We start from the raw sequence: 22061 nt of genomic DNA on the forward strand, positions 1-22061 counted from the left end.
GAGGAAAGCAAAAAAATCCAAATGTAGAAAATGTGAGATAGGAAGCTGGATTGGAGACTTCAATGAAATTGTTGACTTCATTATTGAATCTGGAAGGCTGCCATTTGCCACGGGGGTGAGTAGATTACTGTTCATCATGCTGATGCTGAACTGATTTGAAGGCCAAAGGTAGAGAGGTTAGAATAGGTTTGGGTTATAGAATTATAGTGACAGATAACTGAAGGTGCAGGGCAATGTTTGGAGACTGAATGGAGGTGGGCAGTCCTCATGCAGGGTCATGACCCGAACGCCGACCATCCAGTTGCCTCCACAGATGCTGCTTGATCTACTGAGTTCTTCCAGCAGCTGTTTTTGTTTTTGGTCCAGCATCTGAAGAAGGGTTTCAGCCCAAAACGTTGCCTATTTCCCTCGCTCCATAGATGCTGCTGCACCCACTGAGTTTCTCCAGCATTTTTGTGTACCTTCGATTTTCCAGCATCTGCAGTTCCAACACCAGCATCTGCCATCTCTCTCCCTCTGCTCTGCAAAGCTGACGTTGGGTGTTGGGTGTCCATGGTGTCAAGGGGACTGCACATTGAGCATTGACTGCAGTGCACTGTGTCGGAAGAAATGTAAATGAACAGCCATCTCATTTGGAAGGACTGCTTGGGTTGCCGGACATTGCAAAGGTTTGGGATGTAAGGGAGGAGAGCGTTTTCTACTGTGATTGAATTGAAAGGTGTTGTTAGAGAGGGGATTGACCCACAGCAAATTTATTCAGAGTAATTTGTTGGATTTGCCGAGGCTTGATGCCAGAAGGACGTGGCTTTCCTGTTGTTTACTCGGGATTTTTGCTAATTGTGTGAAACGTTTGAGGAAAAAAGCTCTTCCATCATCCCAAATACCTGTGTATCTCTGGGCAGCTTTGCTGCATAGAGCTATACGGCATGGAAACAGGCCCTTCGGCCAACTCATCCATGCTGACCAAAATGTCTTATCCAAGCTAGGCCCATGCTTGGCCCATATCTCTCGGAATCTTTTCTATCCATGTACCTGTCCAAGTGTCTTTTAAATGTTGTTATCGTACTCAACTACCTCCTCTGGCAGCTCGTTCCATAAAGCCACAATCTTTGAGTAAAAAAGTTTCCCCTAAAATATGTATTACATTTTAAGATCTCACCTGAAACATATGTCCTCTTGGTTTTGATTCCCCTACCCTAGGTTAAAAACTGTGCATTCACACTATCTTTCTTCTCATGATCTTATACATGTCTATCAGATCAGCCCTCACTGAGCCTCCAGCTTGGAGAATTCCAGGCACTGATGTGTCAGTGTTCTATGATGAACCCTGATGATATTTCCTAATTAGTGGTGGCCAGTGTTCAAGATGAATGGAGTCTAATTTGTTTTGTTCATCTTAGCTTGATACTTCAGTGCTGCAATGTTTCATATGGCTTTTGTGTAGCCCCAGAAAATCTCAATTGATATGGCCACTGAGTTTCTTTATCATTGTTTCTCAACTTTGCAGTTCCTGGATCCATATATATATTATTTTGCACATCAAGGCTGGTGACTTTATCACTGCTGTTAGTACTGGTAGTTAGTCCCATCATTAGGAATTGTAGATTTGTTGTTACTCCATTGACTGAATTCAAAGTGAAACTCTCCCAAGTTTGCCCAGCGTTTGGAAGCTTCATTCTTGGTAAACAAAAAATGCATGAGCTGATTGTGATTGGTTCAGAACAATATCATAATTTTATAAACATTTGAAACTTTATGCTAATTTGTGGGATAACAATTTGGGACGTGATACCCAGCTGCTCCACTTTCATAGATTTGTGATACTGTAACCCTCAGTCTCCCTGCTCCTGAACCCCAACGAGATATTAGTGGAGTAAGATCAGCTAATATTTTGACTGGAAATGCTGAAATGATAATTAATATCATAGTCTAGCACAAATGGGCCACTTGTTGATCAATAATGGGTGGCACAGTGGTAGAGTTGTTGCCTTACAGCACCAGAGACCCCGTTTCGATCCTGACTACGGGTGCTGTCTGTACGGAGTTTGTACGTTCTCCCCGGGACCGCGTGGGTATTCCCCAGGTGCTCAGGTTTCCTCTCACACTCCAAAGAAGTACAGGTTTTGTAGGTTAATTGGCTTCAATAAAAGATTGTAAATTGTCCCTGGTGTGTAGGATAGGGCTAGTATATGAGGATTGCTGGTTGGTGCAGACTCGATGGGCCAAAGTGCCTGTGACTGCTCTGTTTCTCTAATCTAAATTAACCTACATTTGCATTAGCTTTGGATTTCGCTAATGGTTTTGTTTTACACTGTCAACACAGAATGGTTCCAACAGAGAGTGTCCACACAGAGCATTTCCAACACACACTTTTCATCAGGGAGTGTCAGCTATTTGCCTAAGCTGATCATCAAATGCAATGCAATGTTGCACTTATTAAATCCCAACTGAGCCGGCAAACACTCATGGAAAAAAACTGACCATGTTCCTACTTACTCCTGCAGCCGACTCCAACCAACTAATCCAGGCCAGCATTGACATCACAGTCTGCAAATGGTTGGAGTCTTGTGGTTGCAGGAAGAAGTCAAGAAAAGCTATAAGTCTCTATAAAAGAAGGACATACTGCAAAACCAACATTTACTGTTGTCTGTTTGATGTTCCGCACTCTGCAATCAATTTTCATCTCTGCATTTCCTGTTGGCAGGGCTGTAGGTGATCCCAATCTGGTTTGGAAATGTTCATGTTAAGAAATAGAGAGCTGGAGGGGGAAAATACAGGAAATATATATAATAAAATGTCATCAGGCCAGGTGAATGATCTGCATGGAATTCTGTAAAATAACAGTGGAAGTCTGAAATACCACACTGGCGTCCAGTAGGAATGTGGGTGTTCTTGGCACAGCGGGCAGCGTGTGTGTGTGAGAGAGTGAAAGAACGAGGCACCTTGTGAGACTGATCAATGGACAAATCTGAGTTTATTTAAATTTCAAAACTATGGCCGCAGTAAGGTATATACAGTCTTGGCCAGCTCAATATTCGCAATGCCAACAGCGTGGCTCCCAAGAGAAAGATTGTTCGGAATGGGCAGATCTCCCTCTGAGTTTCTTGGCTGCCATGCTGAAAGTATCAAATCAGGCTGATGCCTCGTACTAGGGTCTCGTCCCGAAACGTCACCTATTCCTTCTCTCCAGAGATGCTGCCTGTCCTGCTGAGTTACATTTTGTGTCTACCTTCAATTTAAACCAGCATCTGCAGTTCTTTCCTACACACTGATCAGATCATTGGGCGAGGCAGAAGTCCAAATCAATGCACAATGATGGAAAGACAATGCAGTAATTTTAAAAGGTAAAAGTGTCAATGCAAACGGTCTTCAAATGGCCAAGCTGACAACCAATTCTCTCAACCCTCGATGGTGCTCTTTAAATTTAGAAAGTTGAAGACTTGTGTATCTTTTTAGTGGCTAATTGTTGCAATCGCTGTGAGTCACTGCAGAAATGGCTGAGGTGATGCATTTAGTGGGATGAGCATCTCTTTTGATTGCATTATTTTTCCACTGCTGTTTGTCCCAAAGTGTGATCGGATAATGACAGAACAACAGCAGCATGATACTTGGGTTCCCCAAAATCAACGTAATTTAAGGGTAGAGAAAGAAAGCAAGGAAGCAATGGAGGAGGGTGAATAGGGGTAAAAGTAAACTAGGAAAGGGCAAAAAGAGAGGGAACAGAATGAATTGATAGAGAGAGAAAGAAGACAAAATGTCTGTGTAAATGACCTAACAGACACAGGTCTGGAGTTTAAATCATCCTTAATCATAGCATATAGTATAGCGGTACAGTAGGTTGTTAGTTCATCACTACAGCTTACACGACTACGTAATGTAGGAAATGGGTGTTAATATAAAGTGTACAGTAAGGTGGAGTTAATGATGCTGATTGGTTCACATGCGATAACCAATCTACATCCTTCCCCGTAAAGAGAAAAGGTTGTTAGGCAAATATTAAACAGTCAGACAAATGTTAAACACACGCAATTAAACGTACTCGCCGTATCTGTCAGGTGGTCTACTAATTCGACCCAAACGCGTGCGGACAAACCCCTCTCCCTCTGTAATAGAAAAGTTAGTGGGGGAGGGAAGCAGTGACCCGGAGAAGGGGAATGCAGCTGGGGACCGGTGGGGGGACCGGCGGGGTGAGCATACGGGAATGTTAACGTGGTTAGATGGGGTAACCAACCGAGGCGGAGAGTGCACGCTGGGAATAGTGGTAACAGGAGCAGCAGAGGGTTTAAACGGCAGAGGTGGAGCATATGGATCGGCTGGAGGTGGTCGAGGTTCGTTCACTAGCAGCAAATGCTGACGGCTTTGACTGTACAGAACACCATCAGCGTTGACAAGGTAGGAGCGGGGTTCCTTAGACGGGCCGACACCGAAACCCAGAAGGGTATGTCCCACAGCAGTCTGCATACGGACAACGTGACCCTGCAGTAGCGGCTTCAGTGGTTTGCTGGACTTGTCATAGGAGCGCTTCTCAATGGTGTGTTTCTCCTGTATACGCTTCTGGACCGCAGCTGGTTTAAACACCTGTGGCTTCAGCTGTCGCTGGGCAACGGGTAGTAGAGGTCGTGTTGTACGAGACATCAGGCGTTGAGCTGGTGAACCCAGGACCCCGTCCCTGGAAATGTTTCTAAAGTTTAAGAGGTCGAGGTAGACACCAGACTTGGCAAGATGAGAGCGTTCCATTAGTTGTTTTGTGCTCCTGATGACACGTTCAGCTAGGCCGTTGGATTGGGGATATTCAGGGCTGCTTGTGACATGGTGGAAGTTCCAACATTTGGCAAAGTGTTTAAATACGTGGCTAGTGAATTGTCTTCCGTTGTCAGTTTGCAGACGAACTGGTGTGCCGAATAGAGAAAAATGTCTCTGAAGCTTTTGTATAACCATCTCGGATGTGATGGTGGGCACAAGTCGAGTTCGAACCAGTTGGATTAGGAGTCGACTAGGACTAGGTAGTGTTTACCGTGCCATTCAAAAATGTCCACTGCCAGAGATGTCCAAGACAGTGCTGGGGGGGATTGTTGCAGTGGAGGCTGTTTTGTTGGTGGGGTGCCAAACTGTTGCAGATGGGGCAGGATGCTGTTCTGTCCCGTATGCACTTGGACATCCCAGGCCAATAGAACATGCTCTGTGCGTGGCCTCGGTGCCTGGGTGGCCGTTGTGTACCACTTTGCAGTATTTGTCTTGTAAAGATGATGGGATCACGACTTTGTGACCCTTGACAATGACACCGTCTTGTATTACCAACTCATCATGGACTAGGAAGAATGGCTGTACCTCCAATGGTGTGCTGGATTGTTTTCCTGGCCAGCCTCTTTCGATAATGGATGAGAGCGCCTGTGTGTTCAGCCAGGCGATGCAGGCGTTCCGTGGGAATGAAGTCAACCTTGAGAACTGTGAGCTTGTTGCATTCTCACATTCATAGGGATGCCATTCACTAGATGCACATGGTGCACGAGAGAGAGTGTCGGCGATGAGCATGTCCTTTCCTTTTTTGTAAACGATTCTGAAGTCGAACCGCTGGAGCTGCATCATCATGTGCTGCAAACGTGCAGGTGCTGCGTGAATGAGTTGGTTCAGGATGGTTACTAGTGGTTGATGGTCGGTTTCAACTGCGAAAGTGTTCCCAAAGATGACATTTTTTAATTTAGAGCATGAGAAGACCACAGCTAGCAGCTCCTTCTCAATTTGGGCATAGCGCTGTTCGGTGTCCGTCATGGTGCGAGAGGTGTACGATACCGGCAATACTATGCCGTTGGCAGATGTTTGAAGGCAGGCTGCGCCCAACCCGTATTGTGAGGCATCACAGGTTATTGTGACAGGTCGCTTCAGGTCGAAGTATGTCAAGGTAGGAGTGCTAGCCAGCTCTATTTAAAAAAAGTCAAATTGGTGTTGCTGGTACTAGGTCCATTCAGTGTCTTTGCGGGTGAGCTGTCTCAGTGGTGAACTGAGTTCACTGAGATTGGGTATAAACTTTCCCAGGTAGTTCACCACACCCAGAAAGCATTGTAGGCTGTGTACGTCGACAGGGGCAGGCATTTCGCGGATGGCTGCAGTTTTCTTCGGGTCTGGATTCAGACCATCGCGAGTGAATATGTGTCCGACATAGGTGACCACTGGAACGCGGAACTTGCATTTCTTGTGGTTGAACTTTAGGTTAATCTCATGTGCCCTGTCCAGAATCTGCTTGAGATTGTAGTCATGCTCCACTATGTCTATACCATACAGCAGGATGTCATCTATAATGATGGCACATGGGAAGTCTGTGAACAGCTGACCCATGGTTCTCTGAAAGACTTCGCTAGCCAAATTGATACCAAATGGCATTCTGAGAAATTTGAATCTGCCAAATGGTGTAGCGAATGTAGTGAGGTTCGAGGACTCGTCATCTAGAGGTATCTGCCAGAATGAGCTTTTGGCGTCTAGAACGGAGAACACAGTTGCGCGACCAATTTGGGACGCGACATCTTCGACAATTCTCATCGGATAATGTGGGCGCTTGATGGCAGTGTTTAGGTCTCTTGGGTTGATGCACATACGGAGCTCGTCTTTGTCTTTCTTTCTCGTGACAACCATGGTGGAGACCCAGTCTGTAGGTTCACTGATTTCAGCCAGTACAACCATGGAAACCATATTTCTAAGTTCAGTCTGGATTCTGTCACGCATGGCATGTGGCAGGCGGTGGGGAGCACGGATAGCTGGGCCAAAGGTGGTCAACTGCGATTTTATAAGTCACAGGAAGCTTGCCCAGCTTGTCATCGAACAGATCAGGGTAGGTTCGAATTGGGTCCTCAGATATAAGCAACTTGTGAACGGAGCGATCGAAAAAGACTAGCCCAAGGTCCTGGCATGCATGGATGCCCAGTAGAGTCACAGAGTCCGATTTTAGGATGTAGAAAGTCAGATTTTTTGTGGTATTTTCCAATACACATTTAAAGCTAGTTCTTCCAAGAGGATGCAGCACCTCCCCCCATAAGCATGCAGGGTAGAGTCGTCTCAAAGTAGAATTGTATCCAATTGGCCTTCACAGGCTTGTTCTTAATTAGCATGGACACAGAGGGATCCAAAAGCTTACCAGCTGTGTGGAGGAGGGTGTGAACAGTAGACTCTTCATATGAGCTAATTGGATCGTCCTCATGGGCAGCTTCGAGCTGGTCTTGGGAGTCTGAAAATGTTTGGTCTTGTTGCAGCAGGTGCAGATTAGACGCCGAGCTAGAATTGCGGTTCCCACGGGACCTGCAGCAAATGGTGAAATGGTTTATCTTCTTGCAGTAGTTGCATGCTTGCCGTTCGCTGCACAGAATATCCGTCCCTTGTTGTGGAGATAGTTACAGTTCGGACATCTTTGCGGCGGTTCATTCATAAATCTTCTGTTGGCTGTTGATGTGGTTCGTTTAATGAAGCCTGTCAGGTTTATACTCTTTTTCTGAGTGTCACTGGTCGCTCAGTGGGGCCACAATCTCAGACATGCGGCAGGCATGCACAGCTTGTTCAAGAGTTAGGTCAGCATTCGGTAATAGTTCTGTCTTGAGCTTTTGGTCAGACATGCCACTGACAAGTATCAAACTGACAAAAATCACAAATTAATCGTTCAACAGGTTCATCAGGAAGCTGTTGCCGCGCGAAGAACTTGGCTCTTTCCTAGATGTGGTTAGAGGGTAGGTCACACATTTCGCGGAATTTACGTAGCAGGACATTGAGGTTATGCACAGTCTCAGCTGGAACAACTACCTGGCCATTATCGTCAAGAACGGCTTGCGAGAAGTCGAAGGTTTGCGCTCACATCATAGCCTCTGGTACCGCCAGGTTTAGTTGAAGCGAAGCTTTGACCTCATCTGGGTCATTTCGATGGACGATGTTGATATAGTGTTCGTAGTCGATCTCGAAGAGCCTCCATCATTCTTCGATGTCCGAGTCAAAGATGAGGTGTGCTGGCTTGCGGCACGAGTGAGCCAAGATAATACAGATAAAACTGATAAAAAGCAAATAAAACCCGATAACGGACGCAGTGGGCCACTTCACGCTTTCTGACACCATGTAAATGACCTATCAGACACAGGTCTGGCGTTTAAATCATCTTTAATCATAGCATATAGTATAGAGGTACAGTAGGTTGTTAGTTCATCACTACCCTTACAAGACTACGTAATGTAGGAAATGGGTGTTAATATAAAGTGTACAGTAAGGTGGAGTTAATGATGCTGATTGGTTCACATGCAATAACCAATCTACAGTCTGTATATGTAATTCCTTTATATGACTGTGTAACAATGTCCAGTGAATGGCAGTGACTCAGATAGCTGTGGCATGGTACAGGAAATACATGTTGCCAAACATAGCTTCCTAAACGGATGAATGTTGAAGGGATGAAACACACCTTGTACATAATACTAAAGTTGTACAAAACTGCCAGTGTTCCTGGAATAATGTACATACTTTCTCTTTCTAGTAATTTTCCACAAACATGGCCACATTCTGGAAGACATTGCTGATTGTGGATTGCTTCTTCCTGGGAGTCCTCAAAGGTAAACTCATGTTCATAAATTCCAGGAGCAGAATTAGGTCATTAATCCATTCAATCATGGCTGATCTATCTTTCCCTCTCCACCCCATTCTCCTGTCGTTGCCCCATAACCCCAGACACCCTTACTAATCAAGAATCTGCCAATCTCCGCCTTAAATATATCCATTGACTTGGCCTCCACAGCCATCTGTGGCAATGTAAGACAGCAGGCTCTTTAATAAATGCATCTTTACAAGACAACTGAAAATATGACTTTGGCAATTCAAGTCTTAATATGAAAGGGATTTGTTATTTGTTGCTTAGGTCAGATTAAATATCTTCAACAATGGTGCACTTGTGAACTATCTTGCTGCAGTTTAAGGCATATAGAACACAGAACATCTAACAGTACAGCACAGCCCTTTGGCCCTCGATGTCTGTGCCGAACATGTTGCCAAGATAAACTGATCTCGTCAACCTGTACATGGTCCACATCCCTCCATTCTCTGCATATCCACGTTCCTATCTAAAAGCCTCTCAAACCACTACAATATCTGTGTCTACCACCACCCCAGGCAGCTTGTTTGTGTAAAGATTCTTGTTTCATGTCTCCTTTAAACTTTGTCCCTCTCATCTTAATTCTAAGCCCTCAGGTCTTTGCCATTTCCACTCTGTGAAAATGGTTCTGACTGTCCACCTAGTCCTTTTCTGGCATGTGGGTATGCGGTAAAGAGAGATCAGATTTTCATGAATCGCCATGGCATCCTATCTTGTACAAGTCACTGATCGATGTCCTCAGGGAAGCTTTCCCATCTGCTAACAATTGGGTGGCGAGGATTGTGGGTGGTGGTAAGGGTGACGGGGGGGGGGGGGGGGGGGGTAGTGCCAAAATGACCCTGTCCTTGCTGCTTTCCTTTCCCCAAGAATTACCTCAATTGGTTGCCAAGCCACGTTGCCTAGATTTTTCTGCTAGGTGTACCGTATGGATGCATTTAGATGAAAAATCCATTCTATTATTTAATTGTTGAATCAACAAATGACTGTACCTAACTTTGTCATCCACTGAGACAAATACCCTCAGTATAGATATCAACTCACAGGTAACTGTTGGTATCCAGGAAGAGATTGTAAGGAGGACTGGGAGCATTGGAAGGATCTTTACCCAGAGAACAATTGAATGCTTCCAATAACTGTAGATGTTAGCTCTTACTCGGTATATGCCTGTTATCAGAATATCTAATCTTCCCAATCCATACATAGTGCATGGGTATACATTGACCTGGAATGCATATTAAAAAAAAACACGCATCCTTCCCCTATTTCCTTATGTACTTGGATAAAAAACAGAGAAGTATTGACCTTTTGCACAAAGTACACACCAATTTGAATATTAGTCTTCAAAGCCTGCTTTGATTCAATATTTCTATTTTATTATTCACTTTATGTTGATGATAAAAAGAACTATTCTGAAATTCTAAACAAAGATGAAAATGAGATTATTCTTTGTGATGTGGTGCCACAATGTTATTGGCATAGTCACAGATGGTGGCATGATAAGTTATTCATTGGGCGTCTTGGTAATCTTCCAGTTCACTCAAACTACCAAAGTAGGAACAACGTAGACACACGTTGATATGGGCATTAAATTGGTCAAAGACTGCCGTGAACCATTCTGCAGGGGGATACACAAACTGAGTGACAATGCTCTGGAACCAGGGCAATACTGGTGGTGATAGCTAGTAACAGAACAGGAAATGCAATCAAATGAAGACATCAATATTTTTGCATTCCTCAAAGAGGATGCAAAGGCTACTTAATATACAGATCATCACTTTTCGAAAATAAAACACAAAGTACTGGAGTTACACAGTGGATGGGCACAAAATGTTGGAGTAACTCAGCGGGTCAGGCAGCATCTGCGAAAAACGTAGATAATCACTTTGTAATAAAAAGGAACTGCAGATGCTGGTTTATACCACAGATAGACACAAAATGCTGGAGTAACACAGTGGGTTATACTAAAGATAGGCACAAAAAACTGGAGTCACTCGGTGCGTTATACCAAAGATAGACACCAACTGCTAGATTAAAGATGCATCCTGACCCGCTGAGTTACTCCAGCATTTTATGACTAATCACCCGTACCAAAGGATATAATGAAAGATGTATTTCTGAGCACCATCCATAATTATATCTTGTTTGAAAGATTCCAGTGTTCACTTTGCATTTAGTTTAGTTTAATATTGTCACATGTTCTGAGATACATTGAGATGCTTGTTCTGCTTGTAGTGACATTTGAAGAAATTGACCACGACAGAGGATAATTGAGCAAGGAAAGGATACTTTTTGTTTTGTGAATAATGAGAATTACTCTTTTGCTGTATTTAGGGCCCCACCTGGCTCTGTGCCAGATGTTACCAGATGTTTACCCCAACGAAGTCGAAATAAGGGTCGCCCTCCATTCAACTTTCACCCTGACGTGCTCAGGGGAGAATGAGGTGGACTGGGAGTTGCCGTTTTATGATATTAAGGAGAACATCAACAAAACAAATGAAAACAACAATAGCGGGAACTTTATACAAACACTCGAGGTTACCAAAGCATCAGGGATCCTCACTGGGAAGTATATCTGCTACTACCCAGCACTTCAGTACGACGACAATGATGAGATTGAAGGCCGGGGTATTTATGTGTTCGTTCCAGGTGCGTAGATTAGTTGGATTTTAATTGCCAATGGCTTCAATTTTATCTTGCCACTACTGCACTTTTTATTTTGCTTACAGGAGTATCACCTTTTAATATCTCAGCCTCATAGTCAGCCTCAGAGTGTAGGGCAAACAGAGAGTGTAGCAGCTTGTCATGTCCTGTGGATGGCTGGGCTCCAACATGACCACACCTCATGATTTCATAAGCATGTACTCTCCAGTGGGACCTGTTGGTTTGGCATTCTGCTTTACCTCATCAGACCGGGCACAACCACTAATTGCAGCAGTTTGGCTGAGTTCAGCCGTCTCCAGCAGAGACTGAAGCTTGAACTTGTTGCTTCCCAGTGCTGTGTGGCTGAGTTCTGCACTTTACATTTATATATCAATCGGGAAGCTGAGGATCCAACGCAAATTTCATGATTGTATCTTTACAAATATGTCCAAAATATGTTAGGGGTTGAGGGTGTTGTGATGGGTTGTTATGAATGGTCATGGCAATTGGTGGAGTTACCAGAGTATCTGCTTCTACCACATGAGAAAAGCAAACATGAACATGTTCCCTCTATTAAGTGGGCTTGTTGCATTAGCAAACTCATGTTACAGCCAGAGAATTATTCGGCATGGAAACAGGCACTTCAGCCTCATTTATCAATGTTGACTAAGTTGCTTATCTGAGCTAGTTATAGTTGCCTACATTTGGTCCTCTAAACCTTTTCTATCCATGTATCTTTCCAAATGTCCTTTCAACATTGTAATTCTATCCACCTCTACCAACCTCTGGCAACTTGTTTGATGTACCCACTACCTTCTGTGTGGAAAAGTTGCCCCCCCAAGATGTAATTGTGACAGTTCCTATCCAGGCTAGTTTTTTTAATGTTTATACTTTTCAAAATCTTTACTTTCCAGTTGAGAGTTTATACATTGTAGGGTTACAAATTGAAATATGCAAGCTACAGTTCAAAAATTGGCAATGGCTTTGAAGGGATGGAAGAGTTTAACGTGTTGTCATTTATTTAAAAGTTTTATTTTATGTAGAAATGTGAAAACGAGTTCTAATTGTTGCATACTGCACAGGTAGGTTGAGTGCTAGCTGTGACCCTTTCACCAGGAAGCTGATGACACTTTAGATTGGAAGCTTTCCATGATCTCTCATGCATTGGTAAAGGAGTTAAATTATGAATGACAAATTGAGTGAAATCATTTTTTCCTTTGCTGTAAACTGCACCTCCCTCTTGCAAATTGGCTGACAGCAGCTGAAAGTTATTCAAACCAAGAAAAATAAGTTTGGTCTTATGATTTTGTAGTTGCTATGCAGTTGCAGTTAACTTTCTGAAATTATAGTTCTGACTAAAGCCTCTGGGGTGTATTCATGTTCTAGTGCAAAGCTGGTGTGCATTTTATAATCAAAACTTCATGTTGGAGTTGGATAAAATTTAACTAATGGGCCTGTCCCACTTAGGCGATTTTTCAGCGGACTGCCGGTGACTGTCAAGTTGCTGGCAGTCGCCTGAAAAACTGGCAACTGGAACAGCGACTGTCAGAGTGGAACACATGCAAACTCATCGCTTCCGTCACCAGCCCATGTGTATTATTTAGACAGCACTCCCCCCGCTTGCCCTCTCTAAAAAATTCACATGGTGCAAAGCCAAGGTGATACAGACACACACCACGATGAACAGGAAGGTTGGCGCTGTAATTAAGACGGCTAAAGCATTGTGTGCGGTAAGTCCTTTAAAAGAGAGGGGGGGGGGGAGGGGGGAGAAGGGGGGGGGGGGGAGGACTTTTAAGAAGCCAGAGAAACATGGCTGTGAAAGCTCGGCAGACATTTAATGTATCCTTGGTTCTGAAAACTACTGCTTACCTTTTTTTCCCCAATGAGCCAATGAAATTCACCGGTCAGCACCGGCTGCAACCTACGAGAACCTCTGAGAACCTTCGACCTCCTGGCAACCCACTAGGACCTCCCGGCGACCCACCTACAGCTCAAGAATTCTCGCTACTCCTCATGGCGGCTTCATTCTAGTCGTTGCTAATTTTTCAACATGTTGAAAAATTCTCGGCGACCATAATGAGGCTGCGACTAGTTCCCAGAATATGGGAACTCCTCATGACCATGAAGGCCACTCCCCGGCAACTACCCGCGAACATGTGCCGACTGCATAGTCTCTTACAGTCGCCTAAAAAGTCGCCTAAGTGGGACAGGCCCATTACTTTAGCAAAACCATTAACTGGAAACAAGGCATCACATAAGAGCTTTAATTGAAAAAAATAAACACCCATAATGTTGTTCTAATGGAAGGGGGGGGTTAGCATGTACATCAAACGTAAAGCAAGAACCAATGCTGTCTTAATTAATTTCACCATGTATTGTGGCAATTGCCCATTTTTGAGAGGGATTATTGTTTAATACTTTGGCCTTTTCACAGATCCCGACTATCCTTTGATCCCACAATTGCATTTTGAGAATGTAGTAATAGTAGCAGAGGGTGAAGAGGCTGTGATTCCGTGTCGAGTTTCTGATCCAGACGTGCATGTCACCTTGACTAATATTGATACCAAGAACATAATCTCCGCTACCTATGACAATAAAGAGGGATTCAAAGGCCCCTTCAGAGAGGGGATGTATGTCTGCATCACAACAGTCAATGGTGTGGAGCACAGATCCGAGGAGTACATTGTTAATACATTTAAAGGTAATGTAACTCTTGATGCAGTCATTCACTAGATCAATGCTAACTGTTACTTAATTTTATTTCCTGGGTTTGAAGTTTCAAACCAAGATTGTAGGATGAAAGAAAACACTTCATGTATAATTATATCTACAAACTGTTACATGAAAACCTAATGAGAAAATAAACTTGCTCTTGTGCCTAAACGTCAAGGCTATTGAAGGTAGTAATTAATATATTAATTTTGGTTTGTACCTTGACCACTGAAAGATTAAGACAAGCTAAATTAGAAAACTATTTGTAATGATTTAGCATAAGATATTAAATGGTATGTAACATAAAGTTGTCAACATAATTATATGATGTTTATCAGCAGAGATCAAATAGATGACTAGTCATTGTTTCTGATTTATATGGGGATATATGAACGTATCAAACATTGTTTAATATGTTTGGGTTTGTTTCAGTGCAATATTGAATTAAAAAAAACGTTTAATAATTTTAAGGTGGATTTTCTCCCCATTAACAGTGAATTCTTAGATTCTACAACTTTATTACAAATAACAAATGTAAAAATGTTATATTTTAAAATTCTTTGTTCCATTTATAAAAGATGACAAAATGTATTTTAAAATCTGCTCCCATTGAGATGGGCATTAACATTATCTTATTGCATTTGTCTTTCAGTGGGTAAGGATCTGAAAGTTGAAATAGAAGCCATTAAAAGTATAGTTAAAGTCGGAGAGAGCATCCGTGTAACCTGTTCAGTAGTGGACAATGAAGTGGTGACTATCAACTGGAATTATCCAGGAGAAAATGTATGCAAAGCTCATCACCTTTTATATTTCCTTACCCTGTGACTGACCATTGAAATCAATTTAAGGAAACACTGCTGAATGTAATGGAGTTGTAACATTTTTACTGGCATAATTAATATTTTGGCAAAATGTGATTATATATAATTAAGTATAAGATCTATTTAATGCATTTTGATATGTTATGAATTTAAGCAAGGACTGACAGGAGTATGTAGTGAAATGCAATTTGTTTGTGCATTATGTTCTGCATAGACACGAATGCAACTGTGTCACAGGCCTGCACACTTTACTTTAGCAATGTGCCAGTGAAAAAACTTGGGCTTGTTCAAACATTTCTCAGGATGCATTAATGCTCTGCAGAATGGATTGAGAGTATATCACTCATGTCTTTACTCTGAATGTAGAGAGCTGGCTCCCTAAAGATGAACTTTATTGGTTGGTGTTCACAAGGGTTTTATTTTTGAAGTGGTCCTATTTACTGAAATCACCGCTCATCAGGTGCATATACATTTCTCTTAACTGACTGCATATTAGAGTTCAGGTTATGCATCACAAAACTAGGGCTTTTAGTCCACCATGTACGTACATGGCATTAGTAAGTGTGCAGATAACACTGAAGTGAGTAGCATTGTAGACAGCAAGGATGGTTATCAAAAATTGCAGTATGATCTTGATCAGTTGGGCAAGTGGGCTGGGGAATGGTTGATGGAGTTTAATGCAGAGAAGTGAAAGGTTTTGCATTTTGGAAAGTCTAACCAGGGCAGGACCTGCACAGTGAAAGGCAGGGCTCTGGGGAGTGTTAGTGAACGGAGGGATCTAGGGGTGCAGATACATAATACCTTGAAAGTGGCATCACAGGTAGATAGGGTGGTCACGAGGCTTTCGGCACATTGGCATTCATCAGAGTAATGAGTATAGAAGTTGGAATGTTATGTTACAGTTGTACTAGATATTGGTGAGGACACATTTGGAGTATGGTGTTCAGTTTTGATCATCTAACACAAGATGTTCCTAAGCTGGAAAGGGGGCAGAGAAGATTTACAAGGATGTTGCCAGGACTCAAGGGCTTGAACAATTGGGAGTGATTGAGCAGGCTAGAACTTTATTCCTTGGAGTACAGGAGGATGAGGCACTATCTTATAGAGGTGTATAAGATCATGAGAGGAGGAGATGGGGTAAATACACAGTTTTTACTCAGAGGTAGGGGAATGAAGGATCAGAAGACATAGGTTTAAGGTGAGGGAGGGATTAATTTAATAGGAACCCGAGGTGCAACTTTTTTACACAATGGGTTGTAGGGTATATGGAATGAGCTGCCAGAGGAGGTAATTGAGGCAGATACTATCAAAATGTTTTAAAGTCCTTTGGCCAGGTACATGCAAAAGATAGGTTTAGAAGGATATGGGCCAAACGCAGGCAGGTGGATCTAGTGTAGATGGAGCATGTTGGTCGGTTTGGGTATGTTGGGCCGAAGGTCCTGTTTACACTCTATATGACTATGATTCAATGTCCATGCCGACCATTTTGCCCATCTACTGTACATTAACCACATTAGCTCCACATCCTTCTATATCTAACCTCTTCAAGTACCTGTCTGAATGGCTCTTAAACATAGTGATTGTATCTGCCTCCACAACTTCTTCTGGCACCGCATTCCAGATATCAACCACTCTCAATGTAATCTCTCAATACTACTCACTTTAAACATATGGCCTCTTGGTTTTGATATCCCTATGAACATTTTTTTTTAATTAAAAATAAATCAATTTGTCAATCAGAATTGAGTTGTGGCTTGGGGCGAAGTAATTTGACATGTCCCTTCCCTTCTGACTTTAATAGAAAGCAGAACAAGAGCAAAAATGTCATTGGGCACCATTAGGCAACGCCCAATGATATTCTTCACAGATAATGTTCACAGAGACACATTCTCAGGCCTTTTCAGTGGTTTTGGATTAATATTTTGAAATTCCTACTTAACAGATATCTGTGAGTACATTCAACATGGTACTCAACACAAGGACTGCATTGACTCAAGGAAAGGGTAGCAAAGCAAACTATATATATTTTTTAAAGTTAAACTTTAACTCCACAATAGGGGATGCAATCTCTTCCTGAATTTCAGAAGACCTTGTTTTGAGCCTTTAGATTGGAAATTAACCCTAAGATACTATTAGCCACGTGATCCAATAAGAGATCACTTGGAAAGATCTCTGCTTGAACATCAACTACAAACTGTGAATCTTTTCATAGTGAAATTAATGTAACTGCAAAAGTGCATCCTAAGAATGTTTAAATTTGTTCTGTTGTTCGTTATAAATGTCAGTACTGTTACAATGCTACTTCTTAAATCTAAAGGGAAAACTATAAGAGAGACTGTAAATATTCACATAGATTACTTGCTTCACTTCTGAAGGGGAAGGAAGATCTCAAGGAAGTTAAACACCCATACATAAAAATAACGAAGACTCTGGAAATTGAGAATGCCACGCTGGAAGATGCTGGAATCTATGAATGTTCTGTGTCACATGCAACTCAAGACACCTCCAGTAAAAAGCAGGTTCACATCCAAGTTAATGGTATGCATGAATTAAAGTATTTGTCTATTTTACTTTTAATGTTATATATTGGCTCAGAAGAACAGACTTCCAGCCACATAGCATAGCTTCCATCAACATTGCCACTTGCTAAAGAGGAAGCTTTAATGTACCATCACAATATCTTTCACTCAGTATTCCAAAATAAATTGGATTCAAGTTTAAGTTGTGCTGAATGCAAATTTGAATTTAGGTGCCGCTAACTCCTGAGTTCAAATCATATATTCTCCATTTAGACTTGTAATGAGACCTGCGCTACTTTGGGCAAATGATCACTGCAGTTATGTTGGTGTTATCACTGCATCCCAGTTATTTCTGTTCATTAATAGCAGATAGTGAAGATGGTTGTGAAAGATTGTAGCAGGATCTGGATCGATTGGCCAGGTGGGCTGAGGAATGGTTGATGGAATTTAATAGAGAGAAGTGTGAGGTGTTGCATTTTGGGATGTCTAACAAGGGCAGGACCTACACATTGAATGGTAGGCCTCTGGGGCGTGTTGTAGAGCAGAGGGATCTAGGAGTGCAGGTGCGTGGTTCCTTGAAGGTTGAGTTGCAGGTAGATAAGGTGGTCAAAAAGGCTTTTGGCACATTGGCCTTCATCGTATTGAGTATGGAAGTTGGGAGATCATGTTGCAGTTGTATAAGACGTTGGTGAGACCGCATTTACAGTATTGTGTTCAGTTCTGGGCACCATGTTATAAGATATAAGATATGGCAAACTTGAAAGGGTTCAGAGAAGATTTACGAGGATGTTGAGGGTTTGAATTATAGGGAGATGTTGAGTAGGCTGAATCTCTATTCCTTGGAGTGCAGGAGGATGTGGGGTGATCTTATAGAGGTGTATAAAATCATGAGAGGAATAGATCGGGTAGATGCACAGAATCTCTTGCTCAGAGTAGGGGAATTGAGGACCAGAAGACATAGGTTCAAGGTGAAGGGGGAAAAGATTTAATAGGAATATGAGGGGTAACTTTTTCACACAAAGGGTGGTAGGTGTATGGAACAAGCTGCCAGAGGAGGTAGTTGAAGCTGGGACGTTTAAGAAACAGTAAGACAGGTACATAGATAGGACAAGTTTGGAGGGATATGGACCAAACACAGGCAGATGGGACTAGTGCAGCTGGGACATGTTGGCCGGTGTGGGCAGGTTGGGCTGAAGGGCCTGTTTCCACACTGTATCACTGACTCTAAGATTTCCAAATAATGAATAAATATAATGCGACCATGTAGTATTTTATTATTTTATTACATTTAATGTTAAGTCTTCATGTAACGTCTATGCAGGGAGAGAGGAAGGACTGCTTTGGGAAATCAACTAATATTACATTCCATTATTGTTAGATTGCTTGAAGGGTTTGTGTTATACATAAAGCATGAGCAGAAAAGTCAAGTGTGCCCCAAAAATGTTCAAGTTGATGTACTATTAAATTGGGTTAAAATTAGTGCAATGAAATGTGAAAATCAGAATCAGGAAAAGATCAGGTAACAGGCGTCTGCTCCATTCCAAGATGGTGAAAGTAGCAACTCCACTGATACATTCAATAACCACACAGTTTGCTGGGGACGGCAACATATTTTGGCTCATGAAACTATGGGATTTTTATCCTTGTTTTTAAAGATCATGTTCCTGTACAAAAAAGGCAGGACACTTTCTTATCGCATGGGAAGACAAACAATGCGGTGGAGACTAGACGAGAACTAAATCTAGATCAATACAAAATGTGGTGTTCTGCCTTTCTTTTAGAATGAGTTTCCCATGATTCGGTTTTATTCTGTAATTTCTGTAGTGCTGTGGCAAATATTGATTCCTCACCCAATATCACACAGCAGATTATTCTATCACAAGGTGGACAAAAATGCTGGAGAAACTCAGCGGGTGCAGCAGCATTTATGGAGCGAAGGAAATAGGCAATCTTTCGGGCCAAAACCCTTCTTCAGACCAGCCTGAAGAAGGGTTTTGGCCCGAAACGTTGCCTATTTCCTTCGCTCCATAGATGCTGCTGCACTCGCTGAGTTTCTCCAGCACTTTTGTCCACCTTCGATTTTCCAGCATCTGCAGTTCCTTCTTAAACACTTATTCTATCACAATCTCCTTTGGGACCTTGAATGTCTGCTGTTTTTCTCCTGCAATAAAATAATGAGCACTCCTAGGCGTATATAATTGACTATAAAGCGCTTTGGATTATCGTTTGTTTGAACGGCAAGTTGGTTCTTTGCATGTTTTTGGTGCAATCGTTACCCAAGTTATATTAATTGTGTTAGATGGAAGAATCAAAACTGGGCAAAGGTTTTACTTTGCAGTGATTTAGGAATTTCTGAAGAAGGCTAATGTACATTTATTTCTCAAAAGAATATCTGACAATAATTCTGATTTGACAGTTTATAGTTTAGCTTTAGTTTACAGATACAGTATACATATTGACCACTCATTTACACTTGTTCCATGTTATCCTACGTTCTCATCTGCTCCCTACACACTTGAGGTAATTTACAGAGGTGAATTAACCTAAAAACCCGTATGATGCGGGAGGAAACCAGAGCACCTGGAGGAAATTTATGCCGGCACAGGGAGAATTTGCAAATTCCACACAGACAGCTAACGGGGTCAGGATCGAACCCAGGTCTCTGGTGCTGAGGTAGCAGCTGTACCTTGTTAGCAGGCAAGATTCTCTGTCCAAAATTAGATCAATTGCACCAAGAATTACAAATAAGGGCTCATATAATCTACTTTTTTTCCCTTTTCCTCTGCTCCTTAGAGAAGGGCTTTATACATTTGAATCCCAGTTTTGGGGAAGAAGAGTTTGCAGACCTGCATGAAGTCAAGCAATTTGTGGTCAACATTGAGGCCTACCCAGTACCCACTGTTCGGTGGCTAAAATACAATGTTACTCTGCATGAGGATAACAATGAAGTGATGATCAACACCATTAAAGCCCAGGAAAACAGGTAAAGATGGACTCCACAACACCAGTTCAACACATGATCGGTGGAATGTGACACACTTGCTGGAAGTAATCCGGACGCCAGTATACTGATTAAATTGCGCAACAGTCCAATTAATTGCCAATAATTTGCTATATCTATTGATTTATTGCAATGTCATGTGTTCTTCTGTAGTAGCATGTAAGACAACTTGGAACTTCGGCCACTCAGAACATAAGAAATTAGGTGTAGGCCTTCTCCTCTGAGCCTGCCCTGCCATTCAACAAGGTTGACCTTCAAGCTCAGCACCATTTTCCTGTCCTAGTCCCATTATTCTTTAATATCCAGACATCTATTAATCTCAAATGAAAGTCCTAGAGCCCCAGTAGGGCTCAGGTGTAGCAAATTCCTTAACATAGAAACACAGAAACATAGAAAATAGGTGCAGGAGGAGGCCATTCGGCCCTTCGAGCCAGCACCACCATTCGTTGTGATCATGGCTGATCGTCCCCTATCAATAACCCGTGCCTGCCTTCTCCCCATATCCCTTGACTCCACTAGCCCCTAGAGCTCTATCTAACTCTCTCTTAAATCCACCCAGTGACTTGGCCTCCACTGCCCTCTGTGGCAGGGAATTCCATAAATTCACAACTCTCTGGGTGAAAAAGTTTTTTCTCACCTCAGTCTTAAATGACCTCCCCTTTATTCTAAGACTGTGGCCCCTGGTTCTGGACTCGCCCAACATTGGGAACATTTTTCCTGCATCTAGCTTGTCCAGTCCTTTTATAATTTTATATGTTTCTATAAGATAACCCCTCATCCTTCTAAACTCCAGTGAATACAAGCCTAGTCTTTTCAATCTTTCCTCATATGACAGTCCCGCCATCCCAGGGATCAATCTCGTGAACCTACGCTGCACTGCCTCAATCAAAAGAATGTCCTTCCTCAAATTAGAAGACCAAAACTGTACACCAGATGTGTACAATAGTCCAGATGTGGTCTCACCAGAGCCCTATACAACTGCAGAAGAACCTCTTTACTCCTATACTTCTGAGGGAAGATAGTCAACTGATCTTCAGCCCAAAAGGACTGGCCCCATACGTTGAGATTGTGACTGCCAGTTCCAGACTCCTCGGCCAGAGAATCTTACATATATTTACCTCAATTAGCCCGTCTAAGAACTTGTGCTTCAGTGAAGTCATCTCTGATTCTTCTAAAGTATAAAGAATTGATGCCTATTTTTTTTAATGTCTCCTCCTATAACAAACCCACTAACCTGGAAATCAGTCTTCAATGCATTACCTCTAGAGCAAATATATTGTTTTGTAGGCAAACAGATCAAAATTGCAGACTATACCCCTGATCTGGTATCACCAAGGCTCCTTATAATTGCAGTAAGCTATCTATACTTCTGTTCCCAAATCATCTTGCAGCCATTGTCAACATTGCCTTCCTAACTGTTTGCTGTTGAAATGTTGCATGTTGAATTTTAGTGACTTGTGCACAAGATCACCCAAGGGAATGTAAGATTTAGGATGCGGATGCACTTGCTATCCCATACCACTGGCAGCCACCTTGGGCTTGGTAGCATTATTTTTTCTTCCCAGTCTAAAGGCCATAGTTTCATTTCTGATACATCACTAGTTTGACGATTGATGTACATTTTGCTATATTTTTTTGCAAAAGCAAATTCATCTGCAGAAAGAGAAACAGACTCAACATTTTAGTGTGCAAGTCCAAAAATTCTATAGATATTTTAAATCTGAAACAAAAAACCCAGAAAAAAAGCTGGAAAGAAT

At 42.3% G+C, this 22061-nt stretch overlaps 1 protein-coding gene across 2 annotated transcripts in view; it reads left to right on the forward strand.

Annotated features, from left to right (window-relative positions):
• Positions 1 to 22061, forward strand: part of pdgfra (platelet derived growth factor receptor alpha) — a 57121-nt gene that overhangs the window by 10992 nt on the left and 24068 nt on the right. For both annotated transcript variants that reach the window (XM_033028494.1, XM_033028501.1), the window contains exons 2-7: positions 8501 to 8576; positions 10943 to 11257; positions 13686 to 13952; positions 14616 to 14746; positions 17160 to 17322; positions 20097 to 20286. In XM_033028494.1, coding sequence (XP_032884385.1) covers positions 8516 to 8576; positions 10943 to 11257; positions 13686 to 13952; positions 14616 to 14746; positions 17160 to 17322; positions 20097 to 20286 — 1127 coding nt within the window. In that variant the 5' untranslated portion in view covers positions 8501 to 8515. The remainder of the gene's footprint in view (positions 1 to 8500; positions 8577 to 10942; positions 11258 to 13685; positions 13953 to 14615; positions 14747 to 17159; positions 17323 to 20096; positions 20287 to 22061) is intronic.

The sequence above is a fragment of the Amblyraja radiata genome, chromosome 1, assembly GCF_010909765.2.
Source record: "Amblyraja radiata isolate CabotCenter1 chromosome 1, sAmbRad1.1.pri, whole genome shotgun sequence".
NCBI lineage: Eukaryota > Metazoa > Chordata > Chondrichthyes > Rajiformes > Rajidae > Amblyraja > Amblyraja radiata.